Source organism: Hemibagrus wyckioides, linkage group LG15, assembly GCF_019097595.1.
Source record: "Hemibagrus wyckioides isolate EC202008001 linkage group LG15, SWU_Hwy_1.0, whole genome shotgun sequence".
Lineage (NCBI taxonomy): Eukaryota > Metazoa > Chordata > Actinopteri > Siluriformes > Bagridae > Hemibagrus > Hemibagrus wyckioides.
In genome coordinates this window covers 8,473,301-8,495,440 of record NC_080724.1, presented here as the reverse complement: position 1 = coordinate 8,495,440, position 22,140 = coordinate 8,473,301, and the positions used below count along the sequence as shown (strand labels likewise).

At 36.7% G+C, this 22,140-nt stretch overlaps 1 protein-coding gene across 8 annotated transcripts; it reads left to right on the top strand.

Moving 5' to 3' along the window:
- Positions 1–293: 293 nt before the first annotated feature.
- LOC131366259 (membrane cofactor protein-like) lies at positions 294–18,353 on the top strand. 8 transcript variants are annotated; one of them, XM_058410567.1, is made up of 14 exons: positions 294–431; positions 3,208–3,273; positions 3,445–3,630; positions 3,965–4,070; positions 7,422–7,495; positions 10,338–10,517; positions 10,655–10,831; positions 11,131–11,304; positions 13,811–13,987; positions 14,249–14,425; positions 15,845–16,021; positions 16,303–16,341; positions 16,578–16,629; positions 17,525–18,353. In XM_058410567.1, exons 2-14 carry the CDS (start codon positions 3,216–3,218, stop codon positions 17,619–17,621), a joined length of 1,674 nt encoding a protein of 557 aa, XP_058266550.1. In that variant the 5' UTR covers positions 294–431; positions 3,208–3,215; the 3' UTR covers positions 17,622–18,353. The 8 variants fall into 8 exon arrangements, with proteins under 8 accessions (XP_058266550.1, XP_058266551.1, XP_058266555.1 ...); XM_058410568.1 differs by lacking the exon at positions 294–431 and adding an exon at positions 487–537; XM_058410570.1 differs by lacking the exons at positions 294–431; positions 17,525–18,353 and adding exons at positions 489–671; positions 16,992–17,076.
- Positions 18,354–22,140: the final 3,787 nt, after the last annotated feature.

Sequence of the window (22,140 nt, the reverse complement as noted above, 5' to 3'; positions counted from 1 at the left end):
GGAGTTGGGGTCAGAGCACAGAGGCAGCTATGATACAGCGCCCCCTGGAGCAGAGAGGTTTAAGGGCCTTAGATAGTTGTCTAACAGCGGAGTTTGGTGGTGCTGGGGCTTGAACCCCGATCCTCCGAACAACTCTTAACCACTTGAGCCACATCCCTTTAATTGTCTCTATTTGTCTTCTATTATTCTTGCCATTCTGAATTTGCGCCCCCCCCCATGAACAACAAACTGACCAATCAGCGCTCTCGCACCGTCCTTATTTTTCTCTTAGCCAGCGAATCAGCAGCAATCTAGCAAAACCCGGAAGTAAATAAACAGTGTGGCTACCAGGAGATTTTTTTGCTATGTAAAGTTTTTGAGCACGAGTTTACGATTGGAGTATATATTTATTTTTTATTCACGTCCAAGATTCTTGAAGTTCTAACCTTAAGGTAAAGAGGTACATTTGGTCCAACATATGCAAATACACACGCGCATGCGCGTGACGCACGCAGCCACAGTAGGTTTATTGCCGTTGTTGTCACTACGACAGATAAGGTGGGCAACGTGATGATCTGAAGTCTGTTTTCTATTTTGACATTTCTTCAAATTAGAGACTGAGCAGAATTTCGGCTAGTATTCACACTGTGGTTTTGACCCGTCCGTCAAGTTCTGTGCTTGCGGGCCTGTGTGTAAGTCTTATTGCATGCCTTATTGTTTTTTATATAGTCCTTAATGCTGTTTTTGATATTTATTAGAGTTTCTCCCAGCATGTGGCAATATGTTGCTGTACAGTCATGGCTTTGTATCTCCTTAACCACAATAGTTTTTCAGGTTACAAATTATGAGCAGTTATCAAACAGTGGCGCCATAATACCTTATTATTCTCAATTTTGAGGCTAAAATTATTCAAAATAATTGACTAACCTTACTGATGTACAGTGTATATCGATACCATGCATTTTCCTCTGAGGCCAGGCCTTCCAATGTAGCCTCAAGCATCATAAGGTCCATATTATTGAGTGTAACATTTTATAAATCTCCTAAATCTTTTAATTTGTACATTCTTCTGTCGTTTTATCAAATGTCTTGCAAGTAGACGGTAGCTCTTATTTTACTATCATAATGTCTTACCCCGCACCCTGTTCATCAATGGAAAGCCATATGACTCTACAAGACAACATAATAGTTAGGTCAATATTTATTATTTTATTTATTTTCATCTGAATAAATCAGCATACAAAAATATTCAGCCTATGTTTGCATGATGTTTGAAAATCCCAGCAGTGCTGCTGAGCTTAATTCACTCATACTGTACATACCATCAGAAGATCGTGGTTCCCATAGAGGAATGAATAAAAACCTTTAGGATGTATCCCTTAGGATCAGGCCAGTTCACACTGACCCGTTATGTTTTAATCTGTACATATTTATCCATACATACATTACTGGAATTTGACATTTCAGTGTTTTGATATTATGGCTGGCTTGTAATAATTGTAATAAATGCTACTGTGTTACAGGGGTTCTTGTTCAAAGGGAAAACATTTTTTAGCTTATGATACCTCTCGCAAGATCCTGAAGATTCTGTATTATTTTATCAATAGCACACTTTACTTAATGGTTGGAAACACCGATGGGTACAAGAAAAAGGTCTAAATGATTCAGACAATTGAAATAAGCGCTTGTTATGTGTACATGGTAGCTACACATTTATTTATGTATACTTTTTTGTGAATTTGTTTTAAAATAGATTAAAGGCATAAGACACATATGACTACACGATCAATTTGTTAAACAGTAAACTACAGGTATACAGCATTGCACTTTTTAATTTACAGTTCATATACCAAGAGTTAAATAACCCTGAATTAACAGGGCATGTTACTACACATGACTTTCATTTACCAAACCCAAGGCTTGTTGAACCATAGTCAAATTTTTTAGAAACACATTCACACCCTGCGTCACTAAGAATGAGGAAGTGACTGACATTTCTACTTGTGAAAGATAAAAAGCCATAAGTAACTTGATACTAGATATTATAGATATATTATGATAACTAGGACAAAGATAAGTGAAAGGACAATAGTTAATAAATATCTACAAAATATAGTTTATGAATAAATTGTTAATAAAAGGCGCAATGCTCTATCTTGTAGTGTGTTTTTATTTATTTATTTTTTAAGTGGTGGTTCCTGTAGTCACATTAGTTCTAGGACTTTGATTGTTTAGGAGTTTGGACTAGTCGTGATTGTTTTTTAACCTGAACTTTCCCATTTTGGTACAATCTCTGAATGTTTCTTTTTTAAGACACATGTTTATTCTCACGAGTTTGGCCCTGAAAGGCTTCCGTAATCGTCGAGTTCTCCAACATGTTAATTAAAGCATTTCCGTGTGGACAGTCACGAACGCTTTTAAACCGTTTAGACGGCCATAACTAAGGCTGACCTCTAAGTCAGTGTTTACTGACTTTGTGTAAGAGAGAAGTAAGAAGAGAGGGAGGCAGTGTGATTGACAGAGCAAGCAGCGGATAACGGTGAGTATTTACATGACTTAAACTGGCGCTAACATTAACAGTGAGACTGAGTGTATGGTTTTGACGTGACATGAAATCAAATCTCCCATACGATGTCATCAAATAAAGCTTGTTTAGTGTATCAGAAGAATCATGAGGAAAAACTCTCCGATCCGGAAACTTTTCTCACCTCCATCTGGCGTCACCAAACTACATAACTTCCACTAAATGCTCTGTAGGTGGAGGGAATGGACTGTTTACTTGCTGCCGAATATATCGAAATAATCAGTAATATTCACGTCACCTGTCTGTTTCAATATCATGGCTGATTGGTGTATATGTACTGTATATCCCAAATGCCTTCAGAAGTAAAAGGAAATGAAATGTGTACAGGAAAATGTGCTACAGCGATAAAGTGAAACATTAAGATTAGATTATGTCGATCATATATATTCTCAGGAGGATATCAAGGGAAAATAATATCTATACACATAATTCTACTCCTTTCTTATTTTCCTCCACCTTCTTCTTCTTCTTCTTCTTCTGAATCGTAGTCTTCTTTTTCATTGCTTGCTGATGTTGTCATCTAATTATTGACTCTCTGTGTTTCAAAAGTGAATTTAACATTTATCAAGCGCACATATTTTATTTCCAGGAGATGTTCTAGGACCTGGATATTAACTAGAGCCTTGCTTGTGTCTAATATTTAGAGTTGAAGATGTTGCGCTACATAGTCATCTTCTCTACGCTTCTCATGATGGCAGTACAAGTCCGAGGTGAGTTCTGTTTTATACGCCATGAGGTACTACTGCCTATTGTCTGTATCTAATTGTACTACATATGAGAGAAAAATGTTTAGAATCTCTCTTTTAGGTCTAGTGAAGATTTACAGCTTGGTGTTTTCGAAACCCTGCGTTCACTGATATGTCTGAATTGTTTTCTCTCAGCCCAATGTGGGAGCCCGGATATTGGAGAAAATCGGATTATGATTGAAGCATCAGAAGAAGACACTTTTCCTGAAGGCTTCACTATAAAGTACAAGTGTGCCACCGGTTATGTTTCTGTGAGAACAACTTCCAAATCAATCACCTGCAACGGAACCCAGTGGAGCGATCTGCAACTTGAGTGCAAAAGTAATTGGACTAAAGCATCTTTTTTTAGCATGATATTTAATTTGTTCATAATGTAGATCACCGATGGCTAACTTGACAAAAATATCACGATTCTCAAAAACATTTGTTATACATGATATGTATCACATATGTTAGTTTTGCTAGAAATGACAAGACTTTGATCATACTACATTTAAAGAAAAAAAATCTAAACTGTCAGAGAATGCCTACAAAATATATAATTTAAATTGTATTAAAAAGCAGAAGAAAAGCTGCACAAAACATTTTAAACCTTACAAAATCATCATCAAATCAACATCAAACTTGAAACATTTTATTTCATTTTATATTCCAGAAAAGTCCTGTGGAAATCCTGGTGAGCTTCTCAGTGGGAAATATATTTATCAACCTACAGATGGAATTTTGTTTGGAGCAGTCATCACAGCAGAGTGTTTAAAAGGGTAAAAAAAAAGTGTGTGTGTATGTATGTATGTATGTGTGTGTGTGTGTGTGTGTATGTGTATGTGTGTATATATATATATATATATATATATATATATATATATATATATATATATATATATATATATATTTCAGAAAAGTTATACATTGATTTGCATTTTAATGAGTGAAATAAGTATTTGATCCCCTATCAATCAGAAAGATTTCTGGCTCCCAGGCGTCTTTTATACAGGTAAGGAGCTGAGATTACAGTAGGAGCACTCTCGGGGAGTGATCTTAATCTCAGCTAGTTAACTGTATGAAAGACACCTGTCCACAGAAGGAAGCAATCAATCAGATTCCAAACTCTCCATCATGGGCAAGACCAAAGAGCTGTCCAGGGATGTCAGGGACAAGATTGTAGACCTACACAAGGCTGGAATGAGCTACAAGACCATCGCCAAGCAGCTTGGTGAGAAGGTGACAACAGCTGGTGCGATTATTCCCAAATGGAAGAAACACAAAAGGACTGTCAATCTTCCTCGGTCTGGGGCTCCATGCAAGATCTCACCTCATGGAGTTTCAATGATCATGAGAGCGGTGAGGAATCAGCCCAGAATTACACTAAAGGATTTTGTCAATGATCTCAAGGCAGCTGGGACCATCGTCACCAAGAAAACAATTGGTAACGCACTAGGCCGTGAAAGACTGAAATCCAGTAGCGCCCACAAGGTCCCCCTGCTAAAGAAAGCACATGTACAGGCTCATCTGAAGTTTGCCAGTGAACATCTGAATGATTCAGAGGAGAACTGGGTGAAAGTGTTGTGGTCAAATGAGACCAAAATCCAGCTCTTTGTCATCAACTCAACTCACCGTGTTTGGAGGAGGAGGAATGCTGCCTATGACTCCAAGAAGGCCATCCCCACCGTCAAACATGGAGGTGGAAACATTATGCTTTGGGGGTGTTTTTCTGCTAAGGGTACAGGACAACCGCACCGCATCAAAGGGACGATGGACGGAGCCATGTACCGTCAAATCTTGAGTGAGAACCTCCTTCCCTCAGCCAGGGCATTGAAAATGGGTAGTGGATGCAAAGAGGAGTGGGCCCAAATTCCTTGAGATGTGAGATGTGTGCAAACCTGGTGGCCAACTACAAGAAATGACATCTGTGATTGCCAACAAGGGTTTGCCACCAAGTACTAAGTCATGTTTTGCAAAGTGATCAAATACTTATTTCACTCAATAAAATGCAAATCAGTGTATAACTTTTTTGAAATGTGTGTTTCTGGATTTTTTTTGTTATTATTCTGTCTCTCACTGTTCAGATAAACCTACCATTAAAATTACAGACTGATCATTTCTTTGTCAGTGGGCAAACGTACAAAATCATCAGGGGATCAAATAATTTTTTCCCTCACTGTATATAATACTCACAAAAAGTTAAGGATATTTGGCTTTCGGGTGAAATTTCAGGATGCACCTAAAATGCACTATAACCTTTCCAGCTGAACTTAATTTGACCTTCTCTACACTTTTGAATGCACATGTCCAACTGTTCAGTGTTTCAGTAGTTTTTGCATAACTTGCTTTTCTCTAACAAGATGCTTAACAGCAAAATTCACAACTGGTGTTTGATCCATGAATTGACCAATAAATTTTCTGGTTCAATTAGAATTGGTATTTAAACAGTCCTCTTCATCACGCTGTTCACATTTTGACATCATGAGACCAAGGCGACATCTAACAACTGATCAACAGTACCTCGCCATTGCGAGGCTTCAAACAGGTGCTCAGTGCTGTTCTCTGATGAAAGTCGATTCACGTTGAGCAGAAATGATGGCCGCCAACGATGTTGGAGACGTCAAGGAAAGCGCTATGCATCAGCCACTGTTGTGGTGGTGTTACAGTCTGGGCAGGTGTGTCTACTCAATTCAGAACTGCCCTACATCTTGTGAATGGTACAGTGACAAGCCAATACTACCTGAATAACATCATTAATCCAGTCATTGTGCCCCTGCATGAACAACACAGGCCTAATTTCATCTTCATGGATGACAATGCTCCAGCTCATGGAGGTTGCATCATTAGGGAACGGCTGCTGGAGGCTGGGGTACCTCAAATGAAGTGGCCTGCACTTTCTCCAGACCTGAATCCCATAGAAAACCTATGGGATCAGCTGAGTCGCTGTGTAGAGGCTCATAACCCTGCACCCCAGAACCTCAATGACCTGAGGGCCGCCCTTCAAGAAGAGTGGAATGCCATGCCTTAGCAGACAATAAGTTGATTTGTGAACAGCATGAGATGTCGTTGTCAAGCTGTAATTGATGGTCAAGGGCACATGACAAATTATTGAGACACTGACATTTTTTGTTGTGGTATACCACCACTGTTGGCTTTTGTTTCAATAAATTGTTTGAGATGAGGAAATCACCATTGCATGCTTCTACTTAAATGCCCTACTTTCATGATACAATATCACTGTAGTGTGAACTTTTTACATTTTCCATATATATATATATATATATATATATATATATATATATATATATATATATATATATATATATATATATATATATAAAATGTATATGTATGTATGTATTCACAAATTTTAATAACAGACTTAATTTTTTATGAAGAATTTAAAAAAGCTTCTCTGGTGAAGCTTCACATAAAGTTAGTTGAGCAAATGCCAAACGTGCATCAGAAATACTGTTGTATTTTAAAGTAGAACAGTTTTTATATTGTTGAACACTTTTCGGTCACCGCTTAATAGAATAATCTGTGTTAATGTCATGGTGTTATGCTGCCTGCATGTGTATCTGAATTTTTCTTTTACTTTAATTTTTTTATCCCATTAACATGTTACTTTTTTACTTGCACCAACTATTAGCTGTGAAACTGTACTCTTCTCTGCCATGTTGAAAGTTTAGGACTCGGCATGTCTCAGAATCTTGGGTATTAAAATAATCACTAATTGAGTTTCACTACTTATGATTTGAGTGGTCATTGACATGCACCTTCCAGGTGGGTAACTTGTGTTTATGATCATTTTGTTAGGATGTGGAGGCAGTTTTATTAATTATGCCTTTATTATTATTATTATTGTTATTATTATTATTATTATTATTATTATTTGAAAACATAGTGCAAAAAAATTATTCAAATTTAAGACTTTATTCGAAAGAAAATGGAAAGAAAAACATGACTCCATATTACTTTTTGCATGTTGTTTTCTTATATTTAGTATCTTCTTCTTCTTCTGCCCCCCCCCCCCCCCCCAAAAAAAAAAAAAAAAAAAATTGTCTATATTAGTACTTGTCTATTTGGAAAGTATATTTTTAAAACAAATCTGCCAAATCTATTTGCAGTTACCAGCTTGTTGGAAACCCGACTAGAAATTGCAGAGAAAATGGCTGGGATGGGAGACATCCTACATGTGAAGGTAATGTCTAAAGTCAGTAACTCAGATCTTATTAGTAATCAGAGTATCTGCTCAAAATAAATCAAATAAATTCATTCATTCTTTGCTCTCTTTCTCATATTCTCTTTCAGGTAAGGCATAATAAATGAATTGTTATTATTAAATAATATTTACTGTGTTTATGTACTGTTTGGGTTGCTTTCTTTTTTTTCCTACAATGTCTTATGATTATTATTATTATTATTATTATTATTATTAGGGCCCAAGCACTGAAGGAGCAAGGCCAGAGGCCTTGCACTGTAGGTGCGGAAGCCCTATTGTTTTCGTTAGAATTTATGTTTTATGTTTTATTTTTTATTTTTTTATCAACCTTTTTGGGCATTTTGGACCCCTTAACATGCTCAAAAACTTAGGACGTCACCGTGGCTTGGCCCTGGGCATGGCACACACCCGTTACAGCGCCCCCTGGAAAATCTAGCTGATACACACTTGCACGTATCCATGTACAACTTGGTACACACTTAGATCTCATTGCACTGAACAACTTTCACACTGCATGTCATTAAGTCCAATCCACAGGAAGTGAGTTATTTTGAGTTGTTTGCAAAACGCACCCAATGGAATTTGAAATACTCCTCCTAGGAAATTGATACAACCGCCACCAAACCCAGGCTAAAATGATCTCAAGACATTGATAATGAAAAACTGATGAGGGATTTTTGATACCTCAAACGGTTCAGCTGTGAGAAGCCCTTAAACTTATGGCGAATAAAAGGAAACAGGAAGTGGCTAATAACTTCTGTGTACATTAAGTGATCTATCTGAAACCTTAGGATTATGTTAAGCATTGAAAGCTGATCACACTGATATGACACCTGTGAGTCTCAGTCATAGTGCCACCAACTGGCAGCAGGAAGTGTGTCACTTTTTTGAAATCTCTAATATTTTGGCTCTTACTTTCACCTGATTTGGGTCAAAATCAGTCAGAATAATGTCAAGACATGGCTGATGTGAAACTGTGAAGGAATTTTTGATAACCTGAATCGTGTTACTATGGTGACGATTTACATGAGAACATAATAGAAGAAAATGAATCTTCTCATATCTTACGAGTGGAAAGGCCTAATGTTCCAAAATGTTTCCCATAGAGAGTGTAAATGTTTATGAGAAAGGCCAGTGGGGCTGGTCCCCAGGCGTGGCACAGGGCTGTCACAGCGCCCCCTGGACCTTTGTCAGAAATATAGCTGCGCAGCTCATATTCACTTGGACGTATATACAAGAGCTGGTATACATTTAGGTCTCATTGAGCTAAATGACGTTCATCCACCTGTCATGGGATCTGCTTAACAGGAAATCAGTTATTTTGGGATGTTTGAAAAACGCACCCAATGGAATTTGATATACTCCTCCTACGGGATTTGTATGATTTTGACCAAACAGGGTCCAATATGATCTGAAGACATTGAGGATCTAAGATTGTGAAGGGGTTTTTGATATCTCAAACGGTTCAGCCGTGAGGAGCCCTTAAAATTATGGCGAATAAAAGGAAACAGGAAGTGGCTAATAACTTCGGTGTATATTGTGTGATGTACATCAAACCTCAACTTTATGTTAAGAGAAGAAAGCTGATCACATGGACATGACTACTGTCACTGTCAGTCATAGCGCCACCAACTGGCAGGAGGAAGTGTGTCACTTTTAGAAATCTCTGTTTTCCCTTACTTTCACCTGATTTGGTTGAAAATCAGAATAATGTCAGGACATGACTGATGTGAAACTGTGAAGGAATTTGTGATATTGTGAATGATGTTTCTATTGTGAGGACATAATAGAAAAATATTAATGTTCTTATATCTTAACAGTGGAAAGCCCTAATGTTTCAAAATATTTTACATAGAACAAACAACTGGTTGTGAGTGATTCTGCTTAGTTTCATGATTTTGTGATGCTCTAACGGCTCACAACAAATTTCTACATTTATCGGTCCATTGACTAGTCCATTTTCACCTGACTCCTGCAGTACTAGACTATGTCCACTAGTGGCTCTTATCCCGTTATTTTATTTTATTTTTTTTTACAATATTGCTTCATTTTCACAATTCATATATACAGAGTCAACCAAAAAATGTATATACACTTCAGGAAAAGAAAAATAGTATGATGTAAATAATATTAGTATAATATTAATAATATTATCATATCATAATATAAATCAATCTATAACATATAGCAATAAATTTAGTAATACAATATTTATACAAATTTTTGTATAAAAAAATTTCTTAAATCCTGAAATGTGTACATTTGTATAAATGTGTATACATTGCATACAAATGTATACGTGTCTATACTTTATATATATAACTGATATATTAATATAGTTTAGAGGGAGAGTCATTGTCCCTTTGGACATCACTGGACATTGCTATGATCTATTTCATTACACCCAAACAGTCCCTTTTGACCTTATATAGTTTAGAAGGAAAGTCAGTTTTCGTTTTGCCATCAGTGGACTTTGCTGTGATCACTTTCAGTACACCCAAATTGTCACTCTTGTCCTTTTGGTATTTCCCCTTTTAATGCATGTACCCACTGTGCTCACTGTGTCTGGTGTGCCTGGGCGGTGATGGCACCGTGTAGTGATGGCCCATAGTGCGAGGGCCCGTCATTGCTGCTTGCATTATTATTACTATTTTTATTATTGTCGTTGCTGCTGTTCTTATTATATTACTGCACAGTATACTAGTTTCTGGCATTTTCTTTTCTCATTTTTTTTAGAAATTACATTTCCCCTTCACTATTATTCTAGAGTAAATAAAGAATTCCTGAATTGTTGTTTTGATTGACTGTTATTGTCTTTCAGTGGTGAAGTGTTTACCGCCTCCCGGTGTAAAATCTGGAATGTTTGAACCAGAAGAAGATTCTTACCAATTAGACGAAACAGTACAATACTCTTGTGAAAAGGGTTTCCATCTTTTTGGAGCTACCCTATTAACGTGCTCCAGTAATGGAACTTTTGAGCCTGCTCCTCCTCGGTGTCTGCGTGAGTTCCACTCAATTCAGTGGTCGAAAAAAATTTCCTTTGACATTTTTATGTTGATCATCATGATTATTATTTTTAGTTATAAGCTGTATAAGCAAAAACAGGAATATAAGATGTGCATTATTTTTTTTATACAGGTGTGAGTTGCGAGAGACTCGAAATCCCACACGCAGATCGAATCGAAGGAAAATCACCACCTTATACTTACAGACAATTTGTTCGCTTCCAGTGTCATATAGGCTACAAAATGGAAGGGTCTGATATCCTGACCTGTGAAGAAGCAGGATGGAATCCACCTCCTCCTCGGTGCAATGGTACAAATAATGAATTCTTCAGAATAATAAGCATAATTATATATTCCCTCTGTGAACAGTGTTCGTTGTGACTGGTTCACAGAGAGTCATGCAATCAGAATATGTTTTTGTTTCCTTTTTTTTGTTTGTGATCTAGTACCTTCCGAATATGATTTCAAAAGGGGGAAAAAATGTAGATTTTCTCAAAATATAACTGCAGATGTGTAACTGTCATTCTTTTCCTCCTCAGTTATAACGTGCATAATGAACTTGTCATTTGAGCTCTTTTCAAATTTCTTTATTCTCTTTGTTTTCTCTAGCGATCGTCTGTGATTCACCGGTTATCTCAAATGGGGTTGTCAGTGGAGGCTTAAAAACTTACAATTACAATGACCAAGTGCAAATCAGCTGCAATAAAGGCTACAGAATAGTTGGGCATAGTAACCTGACCTGTAAGGAACAGGGGTGGTCTCCATCTCTCCCACACTGTATCGGTAAGAATACTTAGTACTCAATACGCAGTTTTTAACTTTGTTAACTGAGATTTTCATAATAATCCGCACTGGAAGTAGCGAGTGAATATGACAACAGTAATACATAGGGTTTAAAAAGGAAGTAAAAAAAGAGGGAAGAAAGATAGGGGTAAGAATAAAGAAACAAAAGGTCAGCAGTTTAATTAACCACAGAATTACTAAATTCATCCTGTGAGTACAGTAGCATTTAAGGATACATAAAGATATTGAAATCGATGCCAAGACAAATAAAGGGACTAGCACAGATGACTCAGATTTCCCTATTAGTATACATCCAGTCTTTTCCAGAAATATTCATATCAAGGATATCTGATCCTTTCTCTGTTGGCTTCAGCGCTGTCCCATTTATTTTTAATTCCTATCCAACATCAGCAAGGTTTAAAATACATCTGAATAATCCTGGAATAAAGAGGGCAATATACCCAGTAAACAAATGAGTGGGGAGGCTCTAACTTTCTGTTTACATATTATAGACAGTTTAACAAACACTGTTTTAAGACTCAGAGGCCGAATACAATGGAACACTGTGCTAATACTGTTACTGGATTTATGGCATTGGGGAGTAACTGTAGTGGTTATTTTGCTGTGTTTATTTGGAGAGATGTAAGTTGTGTGTAATATCTGAGTGTAGTCTAATGATATTTTCCCAGAGATTTTTTTTTATCACTGTTGCATTTTGTTGTTACGCCATGTCTTTTGCAGTGAAATTCACTTATCTGCTTTAATGAGTTATCATAAAGTAAAATTTGGATATGAAATGCTTGATTTCAGCATTCATAAATAAGAACCTATCCAGTTCAAGTTCACTTAAAAAGTCTTGAACGAAAAGTCTTATCTGCAGAAAATAGGAGTTACCAGTCAGTGTGGACAGGATAGGTAAACTTTAATGATATCTGAAAGATCTTCTGATTTATCACCATGTTGAAAAAACACCAATAAGGCAATTTGGACTTTCTGGTCTAATAAATTCATCAGGGAAACTGGATTACAAAATTGTTGTTCTGTTCAACTGATATTCTTAAGACCTACTAACAGAGCATCTTTAGGTTTATTTGTCCAGCCTAGAAGAATCCTAGCCTGTATTGCCCACATATAATATTTGAAGTTTGAGAGTGTCCATGCATGCAATTTAACATCATCTGAGGTCTTCTTTAATGTGAGATGTTGATGTTTTAATATTGCCATGATAAAGTTGTGATAGTTTAGGTGTAATATAGATACTTAAATATGTGCTACCTTCAAGGGACCATTTAAATAGCTTAAAGTTTGTCTTCGATACCTTTTTTGTGTTCCTAATGACATCACTGACATGTGAAGGTTACCTTTGTATCCTGACATGGCTCCAAATTGGCTAACATGGATAACAACGTTTCTGGGTCAGTTACCGTCATGGACTGTGGTTCATCTGAGTTTGAAAAGCCATTTCCGATTTCAGCCTTACTTGCTTGCTTGTTTTTTTCCAAGAAACGTGACAGGAAAGCTAAAAAAAGTCTTTTGGCAAGTGTCATTTCCCATGAGTCAGTTCATTCTGTAATTGTGTTTAATACTGAGTGACTGCTCCTTCTCATTTCCTTTCTCATCTGTTCCATTGTGTGTCTGGAACAATGAGAAGGCATGCACCGAGTGTTTCATCTCATGTGGTATTCTGATGAAGTAATGAATACATTGATAACTGATGTCTGTAATTTCAAGTCACTACAATATTAATAGTTCATGAGTGATGTCATGGGTTTATTTGAAAACTATTTCCCCTATGATATGGATAGGGATAAATGTTAAGGATAAATAGTAACTTATCATTAAACATAGTTTTTCCTATGTTTCTAAACTTCTGTAAAACTGCTTTGAGACAATATCCATTGTTAAAAGTGCTTGAAAATTGAATATTATTTGGCAGAAAGAGAGGTTCTAAGCAAGGCATAAAACACAAAGGAGTGTCAATGTTTAAAAAAATGAACCTTCTCATGTTACAGAGAAACCACAAAACACAGATATCCTGAAGACCGGAAAATAATATTTTAGAAGATAAGGAAAACATTATAGCTTACTTCCTCCTGACCATTATAAATGAACATCTCCGCATCTAAAAATAAATACACGTCATTTAACACATTGTTAAATAACTACCAGTTTTTTTGGGGGGATTTTTCTTTGTCTTTATTATTTCTTAGATCGCCCTGAGCATCCACCATAATATTAAATTATGTAGGATAACCCCGTGAATTACTTTAATATATTATTATGAGCACTGCTATTATACTGTACTACAAAACAGTATTAAAATATTGTATACATTTTAATCCACTCATCATGTTTTGCTAAATTATACTGGCTAAATGAATAATCCAAGATATCCACGTTAAATAAACAAGCAATCCATGAACATACTGTCCTTGTACAAGATATAGAACTGGTATAGTTGGCTGATATAATGCTTAATGCTTCTGTTAACCGTTGTTCCCCCCAGAGTTGACCTGCAATGCACCCAAGATTACAAGGGCAGTCATAGTTGGAGGAGAGGCACCATTCTATAAATATAATTCGTCTCTCCAGGTTCAGTGTAATAAAGGCTACCAAATAGAGGGTACTGACCGCATGACCTGTAAGGAAAATGGATGGAATCCACCTCCTCCAAAGTGCAACAGTAAGATTAATCAGCTCTATACAATGAGTCTTATATAAAGTGTTAAAATTCATAAACATTAGTCTTCTGAGAGTAAGTTGTGATTTGAATCTGTATATTATTTAGCCTTAAAATATTTGCTGTTTGATTGACTTAAAGAGTAGAAATATTATAATTCATATAAAAGATTTGCCTTTTTGAGAAAAATGACCTACAGGAAACACTTCTCAAAAACATCACTGCAAATATCTGTTTGCTAAATTGCAATTCTTTCCTCCTCAGTTGTTACCTGTTCACCACCTCCTTCTATAAACAACGGGCAACTTAACCATCCGAAGCAGTCATACGAGTATGGACAAACAGTCACATACTCATGTAATAAAGGGTTTCAATTTGTAGGTGACTCAAAAACATCATGTAATGAATATGGAAGATTTTATGATCCTCCTCAGTGTCTGGGTAAGTCTTTGAGAAAAATCCAAATAATCGTTTCGGTCGTGATTCTATTAAGGCTTAATAAAAGGATGTTTATATTTTTTTCTCATGTTCAATCAGCTCAGACCAACCTGGCTCTTCAGAATGGTTAATGATGTGTGTTTTGGGTCATTTTATGTTCAAAGCTGAAAAATGTTGTTTCCTTGAATAGTCACATGGTCAAAACTCACATTACTAATACAGACAGTAATAATACATAACGACTAGGGAAGCATTGATACAATTTTTTCAGACTGCATATGAATGAGTTTAAATACATTTTTCTTAGGTAAAAATCAGTACTGCCACAGAATTGAGTAACCTTCTGAGTCATGGATGCTGTGACATTTTATTTCGCTCTGTTTATGTTTCCCTATTTTACATGGTGGCCATGGACACTGCATGCCACACAAGTTTTTTTGTAGTGTTGGTGAATTGATTTTAAATGAGGTGCTTTAGCTAGCTAGATTATGTATTGACTCGTGATTGTGACTGAACAAAAAGTGCTCCTTTATCTAAAAGTCCTACAGATGATGTGAGGTAAATAGGCGGTGAAGGGTGCTTTCGTTGATGGTATGCTGTGGTAGTGAGTTCCAGGCAGCGCTGACAGCAACGAAGCAGGACCCAGGGAGCTTGCAGGGCACAGCAGGTTCAGGGAACAAAGTCCTCACTTGCATCAGCTGATTCTGGAATTCTGAGGCAAAGATTTGCCATCATAAGACCCACTGTGTGTGCGCTATGCCCCATGATACTCTCCCTGCTTCTCACTGTGGGTACGGAGTCTCTGATTGTCTCCTGGCTTTCAGTGCCTCTCCTGACAGTCCTGTGCTCCCTTGCTGTCCACGACAAGAGTGCTGAAGTGGCACTGTCCCTTTCAGCGTCCGGGCAAGGAGCATGTTTAGGCTGCTTGTGGGTACCGTTGTCACAATTAGTTATCTGAAAAACTTTTCAATTGTCCTCTTTGGCAGTAACTGAAGGTGGTTGATTATCTCGAATAACATACTGATTGAGCTGCTTTTTTCTTCACCTATGCTGCTGTTTTGCTGGTATTGTAGAAAGATGCTGTAGTTCATCTTCTTGATATTTTTAATCGCCATCATTAATGAAGTTCAGATCTTTCTGATTTTCAGTTTCATCAGTTCAATAATGAGCCAATGAAAGTTTTCTTTAACTGGATTATCATATTAAATAATTTTTTTTTAAAAAACACAGATGCATTGAATACATAATTATTTTTGTCATTTAAAGTTTCTGCAATATTGATTTCTCTCAGTTTTGTACTTACTACATGAAAAATCCTTTCATTCATTTGTTCCAAGCAATTAATAACCCCATGTTCCATTAGCAGACTGATATTAAGTGTATGGTAGATATTACCTTTCTTTCACGCTTCTCTTTTTCCAGTGGTCTGTGATGAACCCAAAATTGATAATGGATTTATAATTGGAGAGAAATCTACAGTTTATGTAAATAAAGCATCAGTCCAGGTCCAGTGTAAGCGTGGATACCACATGAAGGGGTTTGATACTCTGACCTGTGAGGAAAACGGATGGAATCCAGCTCCTCCACAGTGCCACTTCAGTAAGATTTATCAGTGTTTCTAGTGATTGATTGACCCATTGAAACAGAACTCTTAATGCTAAAGAGAATTAATGTTTTAAAATCAGTGAAAAATAGAGTATGACGAATGTTTATTGGTTTTGTATCACAGGTCTTTGGTGCCACTTTTTATGTTTAGTATGGAGAAGGCTGGGGCTTTTGGTCATTTTTATGTTTGCATCCACATTATTGTCTACAGTCTAAATGCAAAGGGTTAATTCAATGAAAATAAAAGCAAATTTCTGTTTAATATTCATTTATAGGTTATTGGATTTGGATTCTTGTAATTGTAGTTATACTGAGTAAGTACGATCTCTCTCTCTCTCTCTCTCTCTCTATATATATATATATATATAGAATGTGTGTGTGTGTATATATATGTGTGTGTGTGTATATATATAATATATATAATATCAGCAAGTTAAATAACATCAAACTGAATAGAAATATAAAGCACAGTGGGATTGCTTGATTGGTGCAATATATTATTTCTACTTACAAATGTGTGTTGATTTTTTCCCATTATTTTTGTTTCCAGTTGTACTTTCTTGTGCTGTTTGCTGTTATATAAAATTCCAAAAAAGTGAAGAGTAAGTTGTACAATTTTTACGTTATTTTCAAGCTTCACTAATAATCACATGGTGTTCTTACTGTTTGTTTATTTGTTTTCCTAATCATGTGTGAGCACTCACTGGCTTTTTTTGCATTAACCTGCTTATCAGAAATTAGACAATTTTTTCCTTAAACACCTACACACCCTGCTCAGTGACACATGAATAACACTAAATATGGCTTTTACTTCTATAGGATGTAAATGACAGTTGGATGGTGTGTGTTGTGCACTAACATGTGGGAAGTAGTGCAGCTCTGTAGCTTTTTAATATGCGGAAACTAAACTTAACTGATATTCAGCAATACCCAAAGTGACCAGTGGTGGACTTTTGTGTTGCAGATCTACACATGGTCTCTGGGCTGCAGGATCTGACGATGGGATGTTATAGCTTCCTTACTGTTCTTTTAAAAAAAAAAAAAAAGAATATGTATATACTTCACTGTGTAAAATTAACTGAAATAGAGGGCACAATATTCAGAGCAGTGGATTAGCAACAGTTTGATTTCTTTAGCTAATTTTTTTTTCTTTGATGGTTCAAGAAATCTAGGGTTAAAATGTATCACAAGCTTGTTGTTTGTGACACAGCACCTGTTGCGTTAGATTAAAGGAGAATATCTGAACACAACGGAAAGCCTTTTTCGATGTGACCAGTCAAAGAACTTTCAAATGGCATTGCTGAATAAAATTTCTATATTATACTATATTTATGTAGCTGGATTCTCTAATTAAATGAACAGTTCAACAAAACACAGTAACTTAGGAAGGGATGAAGGTGCATTGTATTTAAACGCACAGCTCCAGCTACACCACCACTTATTAGCATATTCATGTTGGTGTAGTTTTTCTCAATTTACTTTGCTTCTCTGTTCCAGATCTAAAGACTGCCTCAAACCAGAAAACTGTACACTGGTCAACATATCCTCCAGAGTTCCTCCAACAGAGGAAACCTCAGGGAAAAACGTCTACTGATACACTTCCCAGAGTCTCTAAGGCTAATTTAAACATTTGGAGACATATTCTGCAGTGCTGGCAACTCGCTTTAGGTTATTAAATAGGCTTAGCATTCATCTAAACTGTTCAAAGGAAACTCTGCTCTATATTCAGTTCTGCAAACCTCATATTTGTAATCTACCACCGACTTGATTTTTGCAGTTTTTGTATTATGGTGTGCTAAATATTTGTAGAATGAAGTTTTCTGTGCACTTAGCATCACAAAATTCAAAAAAGTTCACAGACTGAGTTGAATGAAATATATCAATGATTAGCTGTTACTTTGCACTATAAAGGATACATGTATTATTTTGACCAAAATATTTCCTTTTTTAATTATCAGCGAGCAGCTGAATTTATATTCACATTGTAATATGTTGTAAGGCGATAAGATTCTTTGAATTGGAAAAGAGATGTCCTTTAAGCCCAATTTCTAAAATGTGAAATAAGGTGTGTATATGTAAGTAAATTTACTACCCCTAATGGGGAAGGATAATATTGCAGCATTTCAGATGTAAGGAATAAATCATGACAAAGTATATGTTTTAATACTTTTCTGCAAGAGATTTTGCCAAAGTTAGATTTTTATTTTTGTATTTATTTATTAATGAATGTAGGTTTAATGTTGTAGACCTTTCTTGTGCTAGAAAACCTACTGAATGTTGCACATAATCTACAAATGTTAAATAAACATTATCAAAAGCTTCTCAATATCTGTGATTTTTCTGTGTGTAACAAAAGGTAGGCTTTTTATTTATTTGTTATTAGGATTAAAATTATTTGTCTTCTTCATCTTCGTTTTCTACTTCGCCTTCATTTTTGTCGTCTTCTTCGTCTTCTTTTTTTTGTCTTCTTCATCTTCGTCTTCTACTTCATTTTCATTGTCTTCCTCCTTCTTCATATTCATCATCTTTTTCTTCTTCTTCTTCTTCATCTTCACCTTCTTTTTCTACTTCTTCGTATTTTGCATTTTCTTTGTTGTTGTCGTCTTTGTCTTCTTTTGCTTCTTCTGCTTCTTCTTCGCCTTCTTTTTCTTCTTCTTTGTCTTCTCATTCGTCGTCTTTTTCTTTGTCTTCTTTGCCTTCTTCCTCTTCATATTCTTTTTCTTCTTCATCTTGGTCTTCTACTTTGTCTTCTTTTTTTGTCTTCATTTTTGTCTTCTACTTCGTCTTCATTTTCGCCTTCTTTTTCTTCGTATTCTGCATCATCTTCTTCGTATTCTGCATCATCTTCTTCACCTTCTTTTTCTTCTTCTTCTCCGTATTCTTCTTCTCATTCGTCTTCTTTTACTTTGTCTTCTTTGTCTGCTACTTCTTCTTCTCCTTATTCTTCGTCTTCATTTTCTTCATCTACTTCATCTTCTTTGCCTTCTTTTTCTTCTTCTTCTCCTTCATCTTTGTCTTCTACTTCATCTTTTTTTGTCTTCATCTTCTTTGCCTTCTTTCTCTTCTTCTCCTTCATCTTTGTCTTCTTTTTTTTGTCTTCTTCTTCTCATTCGTTGTCTTCTTTTTCTTTGTCTCCTTTTCTTTTTCTTCAATTTCGTTGTCTTCCTCTTTGTATTCTTCATCATCATTTTCTTCTTCTTCGCCTTTTTTTCTTCTTTGTATTCTGCATCTTCTTTTTGTTCTTCTTTTTTTGTCTTCTTCATTTTTGTCTTCTCATTCATCATTTTCTCTGTCTCTGTCATCATCATCTTCACCTTCTTCATCTTCTTCATTTTTGTCGCCGTCTTCATCTTCGTCTTTTCCTTCGTCTTCTTTTTCTTTGTCTTCCTCTTCTTCTTTTTCATTTTTGTTGTCTTCTTCATCTTTGTCTTTTCCTTCGTCGTCTTTTCTTTTTTTTTTCTTCTTCTTTGTTGTCTAACATGACAAAAATATCACGATTCTCAAAAACATTTTTTTTTTTTTGGACACCTTGCACTTTAATAGCAAAAGTCCCTTTTATTGCATACACACGGGCAACACTTTATCCAGTGGTGGGCCGTGCATTTCACACCTAGGCTTCACTGGTGTCCTTCCTGAATTAACCCACCTCTATACCATCATTATGACGTCACCATGGGCAACGCTAGGCCATTTTCTGCTCAGCCCTCCTAAAATTCTGCGATTCTTCATAAACTACACAAATTTGTGATCGCCTCAGTCACCTTTAAATTTCATATGAAAATGGCGGCAGACTTTTGGCTCTTCCCGTCTTTCACACACGTTCAGTGTGTGTGTGTGTGTGTGTGTGAGATCAGGAAGACTCGTATTTGGCTTGTTCAGTACTCAAATATTATACACGTCTATGCAATACAGTGGAATGCTACAATAAGTTTACCATCCTACCCTGTTAGTCAAACCTTTATTTTATTCTATTTTATTTATTTATTTATTTACTATTATACCCTCATTGGGGGCTGAGCCCCCCATAAATGAAAATTCTAGAATCGCCCCTGGACGCCACGGCAATAGATACTAATCAACCGTTAAATAACAAAGTAAAAAAGAAATTAGTCTACAGTATTTCACACCTCACAAGGAATAGTCAATTTTATTAAGGTTACTTTTCTCAAAAAAGACATTCTTGATGACGTTTACAGCAAACTGCAATCTCCGGACGCCGCGGCATCCGAAATGAGACGCAGCGAATATAGAAACATCGCCAATCTGACGCCAACTCGAAATCTGATTGGTTAAGGTAACAATTTCATTGCCACTTATTTTAAGCTAGGGGCGCTTCACTGTTGATTCTGAAGGCCTTAGGGCAGATTTTCACTCTGACAACACATGATGTCAGCCACTAGCTGAAATATGATTGGATAAACACTAAGTATACACTACTGGAAGCAGCGCACCCAAGAGAAAAGCTATGAAATGTAGAGAACTGACTACTGGGAATAATTTAATAAACATTCATGGAAAAATATATTAAATATATTAAAACGCAAGTCAGTGATTCAGATCACTGCTGTTTAGGCCAGCAGAGAAGGCTATGCTGGCCCTGACGGCCCACCACTGGCTTTATAATGCTTTAGTGGAATGCTGGAATCTGATTGTTCAGAAGTTGTGCATTATGTGATTATACGTGTATTTCCAGGTGTAGCATAAAGAATAGGTTTATATGAACATGCTGATTGTAGTACATTATTGTTTCTGTAGTAATCGCTTATACACAGGGACATGGACAGTGTCAGTATTGTGGACTATTGTTCCAGTCTTTGACCTCTAGAGGTCCTCTCTGAGCTCTTTTACTCTGCGTGCTCTCCTGCAATTAGTGTTATTGTATTCACAGGTGTATCTCTGAGTTAGGTGTATTTAAGTGGCTTTGTCTCATAGTTTCTTTGCTTGGTGTTCAGCTGTCCAAGTGAGTCTCTAGCTCTTTGACTGGGGTTTTTTTCTCATGACATTTAACCCACGTTAGTGCATCTCTCCATTGGGTTCACCATCCTCCTGTGGCACTTGGACTGAGAATTAGACTCTCACACCAGAGCCCCTTGTTTGATTCCTGGTCCTGACAGATAGTCCACACAAGCTAACTGTAATGTCTGCCTCTGCACTTCCCCACCAGAGGAAGCCCTTACCCAAGTATTGAATGCTTTTGAGTTGTTCACATATGGTCACTTTATCAATGTTCTTTGCAAGGTATTGTTCAGTTTGCTGCATTCCTACGCTCTTTCTTTCTATTGCCACTGTTTGTCTTACTTTGTGTGATCTTTGCTCTGTCTGTTGGTTTTTGCACTTTTGGATTTTGACTTTTTTGGGTTAGTTTGATGCTGACTGTCAGGGTTTACCAAATTTTCTACCTGTTACTCTTTACATTTTTGATTTACAATTTGGACTTGTTCTTTTTAAATAAACTCTGCACATGGCTTCTATGCCTGCTGAGAATCTGAGAGGACTGTTTACAACTCCAGTTGCTTGTGGCACATCAAAGCGAGATGCTTACTAACAACAAGTTCATGTGCTCCAGGCTACAAATGAGCAGCTTGAGTTTCTGTGACAATGTTACATTGCTTTTCACAGTGAACTGACTCAGTCTGCATTTGTGATGATGCTACTGATGGGAAGAGCACTAAAATTGGCAATTGCAGTGTGAGATAATGATCCCCAAATCAGGAGTTCCTTCCACTACTTCGAATGGCAGACTTGGGATGTCTTTGAATATCCCACAGGGAGGAATGTGTCAGGGTACCCCACAGCAGCCAATTACACCATCCAGTTACAGACTCTGGCTGCAACGACGCTGCCTTACAAACTCTATTCAGAGAAGGACTCAACCCGAATCTCCAAGCGTAAATGGCTAGTAAGGATGATTTCCTCACACACTCCTAGTATATCAACCTGGCAGTACATTTGGATAACCTTATCTGCAACCAGCCACACCCCACAATCCCACATATCACTCATAACTAGCATGAGCTGTGAAAGGCTTATATCTCAGCGAAGGAAAGACAGCAACACTTCTACTACCAAGTGTGCTTCTACTGAGGACAACCAGTACGCCGCTGCAATGCCTG